Genomic DNA, 5,273 nt, shown 5'->3' on the forward strand with positions numbered 1-5,273 from the left:
GCAGCATAGAGAACACTGTATGCTGCGTTGTTTTTGGAAACAATCAAAAATATGTAAATTGCTTCTCAAACTTCATCCATGGTGGATTCCTGACCTCATCACTTCAATCCATGGTGGATTGATGACCTCATCATTTCAATCCATGGTGGATTCATGACCTCATCCCTTCAATCCATGGTGGATTCATGACCTCATCACTTCTATCCATGGTGGATTCATGACCTTATTAGGCTTCTTGACTCAAACATTGGCGGCTTTGCCCTCTAACTATCTTCCCCTTGCTGAGATGCACCCTGTGTACATCTGTATTCTGTTATCAGGTAGAAGATGGTCAAGGCCTGGACCAGGATTCAGAAGGGTCAAATGAAGGTCAATGAACACAAAGGCTTGGTGGATGTCTATGGTTTATTAAGAATATACTATATACTATAAACCGATGACTCTGGACTCCACTGTGATTGGAAGTTGTTTCTCAAATGGAAGTCCTGGTCACCTGTTACAAAGAAAAGCACAGAAATGGAAACATGAAGCGATCATTGGATGAACAGCATAGAAAAAATGACCACTGACGCAGTATCACATCCTGTCGTTAATGCAACGTTGTGTACACATGAATCTACATGGGGAATGGAAGAGTTGGGCCATTGCTTCATCAATATATTCTACCTCGGGCATTGAACCCCTGAGCTTGTTATGAGGGCCTTACTCCACAGGGGTCCTGAAACAGGAGGACCGGTGTGGACTGACTCACCCGCTCAGCACTTGTACAGCCTGTTCAGCCTGGTGATGTCGTTCTGGCTCATCTGGGTGGCCTTGCCGATCACGGCGTTCTGGTTGGGGATGGGTACCATGGTGGGCTGGTTGTTCTTGGAGAAGGCGTACCTGGAAGCATGCACAACACTTAGCAACACACACTCTGACACACTCCTCCTCCACATGGACTCTGGTCCAAAATAAACGGGAGGTCGTTTTTACTTATTTCACACAATGATTAAATATGCTGTAAGCCCCCCCTCTGTGGTGTTTGGAGGTGTAAGGTCAAACAGCAATGCAGTTAGTTCACTTTTCTTTCTTTGGGGATGTGGTTGAGAGGGCCTCAGGCTGATGGGGTCAGACTCACTTGTGGTACTGCATGACAGAGTTGTAGTCGTAGGGAGTGGCCTGGTTCAGAGTGGCGATCTTGTTGAAGTTGTGCTGCATGCCTGTGGAGGATGGACCAGAGGGGTTATAGGTGTGCGTGTGCGTGTGCGAGAGAGTCCCTGGATGAGGACTGAGCCACTGACCCGACTGGACGTTCTGCAGCAGCACCCTGATGTGCTGGTCGCGGTCAGAGCGGGTCTGCTCATGATTGAAGCCCAGGGCGTGCAGCAGCTCGTGCTGTACAGTGTTGTGGTACAGGCAGCCCTGACGACTCAGGGACACCGTCTGGGAGTTACCGGTGCGACCCACGAAGGAATAGCACCTACGATCAGAGAGGCGGTCGGAGGCAGGCCGGGTTTATATGGATGGGAAAGTGTTGGGAAAGTATTGATTTCACCGGCGTCTACATATAAATACACCATGAAGTGAATGTATTGATCAAAAGCCATTCGTCCAAACAAAAACAACATCCTAAAACAGGGTGACCTACTTTAGAGGTGATTTTTAAAGTCTGGAGCTCAATGAGAATACAGTAAGGGCCTAATGAGAATGTGGTCAAATGTTAAGAGACCGAAGACAACCGTAAGTAGGTTCATAGTTCTTGTTGCGCCTTTGTGGGACTACACGCTTCTCACCCGCTGAGGGACTGGATGCTGAGGTAATCCCTCTGGTTGCTGCGCTTGACGAAGCGGATGCAGGAGAAGCCAGAGAAGGACTGCAGGCCGCGGTCGATGATGGACCGCTCGCGGGAGGCTGCAGGGAAGAGGGAGGAGTCAGGGACACACAGGGAAGGGGGAGGAGTCAGGGACACACAGGGAAGGGGGAGGAGTGAGGGACAGGCAGGGAAGGGGGAGGCGTCAGGGACACACAGGGGAAGGGGAAGGAGTGAGGGACAGAGGTCGTTGGAGGAAAGGAACACCCTTCACGTTTGACAGTCAGTCAAGTGAGGCTATAATGAATCTCAATCTATGTTCAGCTGTGCTTGAACTATTTGTACTAAAGGGGGAAGACTTTTTTATGATTACCGTCATTTTAAATAAACATAATATTAATCCTCATAAAATAAGCTAACGTTTGTTATTTAAATTATTTGAATACTCTGGGTTTTTGTATGGAGTTCTGGGTCAAATGTTTTCTAATTAAGTGAGTGACTCTGTATTCAGGGGGGTCTAGTGTGACAACAGGCTGCACGTACAGTACTGGTTGGAGACGGTGTAGGGCACGTAGACCTTGCCGTCGCTAGACTTTCCCCACATGCAGCCACGGGAAGTGCAGGGGTCAGCGTTCCTCTCCATCTCGTTGTCGTAGGCGATGTCGTCCACCACGTAGGGCTCGTCCTCAGTGCGGACTAATGACAAGAAGAAGAAGACATTTTTTTAAATAGTGTTTCCAAGACCACCAAAGGGGTGTGTGTGTCTGTATGTTTGTGTCTGTCTGTCTGTCTGTAATTTCGTGTCAGACTATGCAGCACGACCATGCAACATGACCAATCCTCAATCGGATGTAAAGTAAGTTCTTGGGAAAAATTATTTATCTCTCTATATATATATATACTGTGTATAGTATTAGGCCTATAGTTATTATAAGTTATTCTTTTTTATATATTTATAATCATGACATTAATATTAATTATAGATATGGTATAACATTTATTATTTATAATTATTGTTATTTTTTAGCTGAATTTAAAGGCAGATGGGTTTTTATAAACGGGTGGAATCCTACTAGCCTAGTTGAGGTAGATAGACAGCCCAGTCTGTATACTATGGCACCAGAAACAGCTGCCTAGCTATATTACTCATTCCGTTATGGTCTGTGGCTGTATTTGTGGGTTTCTATAGTGTGAACATGTTGAGGAAACACTGATCTCAATATGCTTTACTCTGCTGTACTTACCGACATCCTTGTTAGCTTCCCAGAGGATCTCAGACACAGGGCGTTCCTGTAGTGAACCAAACACAGACGGGATGTCAGGGATCCTTCCATAGTAATATGGTCAGATGATAGGAAAACATTTTGGATTTGGCCGATGACATTAACATCTGGTCATTGTCACAGGCTTGGATCCAACAGATAATTCTAATCAACACTCAAACATGGATGAGGTATGTCTGCATACATGTCTCAGTAGAAACAGTCAATGACGCTAACAGTTAAAACTTTTTTTTTTATATTAGAAACATGTAGAGTTGTTACCTCAGCCCAGGTAGAGACCACAAGGAGAGCCAGCAGGCTCAGAGCGTACTTCAGGGCAGACATCTTGCTAACCTGCAGGGGAGACAGTGTTAATACTACTAGCCTGTCCAGAACCCCTATTTATGCTCCCCATTGGCTCAGGAACTGTCCATGTAAGGCTCTGAGGAACGCCTCTTGGCCAGATAAGCTGTACGTATGAGTTGCCTTGAGCACATCAGGCCAATTCCCACATGATCAAAAATAGGTAAATAGAATGTGATGTATGCAGGACATATAGCTGTGTACCATGACCGTGTTTGAACAGCTGACCCACTCTGGCAGACTGCCAGGACGACACAACTTTTCCACAATGGTTTAGAGCGTGTCACTGCGCCACAATCAAGGCAAAGGGGAGTAAAACACCATCTATTAAAGAAGACGATGTGGACTGGCGCTACAAGCATTCTAATCACAACATGCTCCGTCTCAACTTCTCCTTACCGATCCGTAACTTTGGTCTTGTCCAATACCTGAAGTACTTGCTCATAGACTTCAAAACTCAGCATAACAAAAAAAAAATCTGTTCCACTCTAATAATAAGCTGTATACTCATGACATCTGGGAAAACTAAGATAAACTTACTGGACTCTCTACAACCCCACTAAAAAGGGAAATGCAGGTCAAGGTTCCTGCCTCTGATGGATCGGATTCTGGGCTCCAAACCCGCTGAGGCAGTGGAAGGGGAAATAGATGACTATGATGTTGATGATGATGACAATAATTAGACGTAAAGTGAACTGATGGACAGGGTTTAGGCTTTAGAAACACTCTGCCCCTTGGAGCTGTTGTCTCCAGGTTACAAGCCACCCCCCCCAGAAGTCTGCAGGAATCCAGGAATTCCCCTGGAACCTACATCCTAGCATAACAAAAATTGGCTTGGCATTACAAGAATGAAATCCCGTTCCTGCCCATTGATTGTGAATGTCGGAGGGTCAGTCCAACCTCACAAACCACCTGAAGGTCTGAAAGGAACTACCTAACCTTTTGACATTATCTCTGCAAATTAACTAAGAATGCTTTTCTATTTAAAAATGTATTTCAGGGGAAGCAGATGTTATATGGTGATTTTCCATCATTCGAATACCTTAGTGCTGCATTGAAATGCTCCCCCAGAGTTCTCCTATTAATTATTTACAGGCCACCCACAGACTCTGCACATTTTTTTTGATGACATCTCCACATAATTTGACAGTCTAGTTATAACTGGTGACTTCAATTTTCATTCTGATGATTTGAATGACAAATGTTCAAAAAAACTTTATACCATTTTGGACACATTTGAACTGTCTCAACATGTGAAAGAGGCTACTCATTGTAAGGGGCACACTCTAGACCTGGTTATCACAAAGGGCCTCAATGTTTCTGAGATCTCTGTGCTGATCCTTCCTTGTCTGACCACTTTTGGTCCGATATCACCGACATACGGTGATATCGGTGATATCGTAAACGGTATATCAATGAAGATTCTAATGTACTTTTTAAAAAGGCCATCTCCTTGCTTCCACCTCTCAACCCATGTTCTGCTGCTGATCTTGTAGAAAACTTTAATTTGAAAAATTTGAAAGTCATAGATCTCATTGGACCTTATAAGGTTAAAATGATTTCTGGAAAGCAAAAGGCACCCTGGAGAAAAGCTGCTTCTGTAACAGCACAGAAAAAAGAATGCAGGTAGGTTGAACGCATCTGGTGTAAAACAAAACTTCATATTCACCATGATATCTATAAAGAGAGCCTCCGTGCCTACAATTTAGACTTAAAAAGTGCTAGAGAAACATTTTTCTCCAATATCATTAAAACCAACACTAATAATGCAAAAACCCTATTTGCAACTGCTGACAGACTGACCAACCCCCCAACACAAATTCCACCTGATCTCCATTCTACGCAGAAATGCAATG

At 44.4% G+C, this 5,273-nt stretch overlaps 1 protein-coding gene across 1 annotated transcript; it reads right to left on the bottom strand.

Moving 5' to 3' along the window:
* Positions 1 to 391: 391 nt before the first annotated feature.
* On the bottom strand, positions 392 to 3,469 carry LOC132464867 (high choriolytic enzyme 1-like). The gene is made up of 8 exons (XM_060061498.1): positions 3,337 to 3,469; positions 3,037 to 3,082; positions 2,336 to 2,488; positions 1,776 to 1,893; positions 1,284 to 1,462; positions 1,121 to 1,202; positions 752 to 882; positions 392 to 493 (listed from the first exon to the last, which is right to left on the bottom strand). The coding sequence occupies exons 1-7, from the start codon at positions 3,397 to 3,399 to the stop codon at positions 756 to 758; spliced, it is 768 nt and encodes a 255-aa protein (XP_059917481.1). The 5' UTR covers positions 3,400 to 3,469; the 3' UTR covers positions 392 to 493; positions 752 to 755.
* Positions 3,470 to 5,273: the final 1,804 nt, after the last annotated feature.

Source organism: Gadus macrocephalus, chromosome 9 (genome assembly GCF_031168955.1).
Source record: "Gadus macrocephalus chromosome 9, ASM3116895v1".
In the NCBI taxonomy this organism is placed as follows: Eukaryota; Metazoa; Chordata; class Actinopteri; order Gadiformes; family Gadidae; genus Gadus; species Gadus macrocephalus.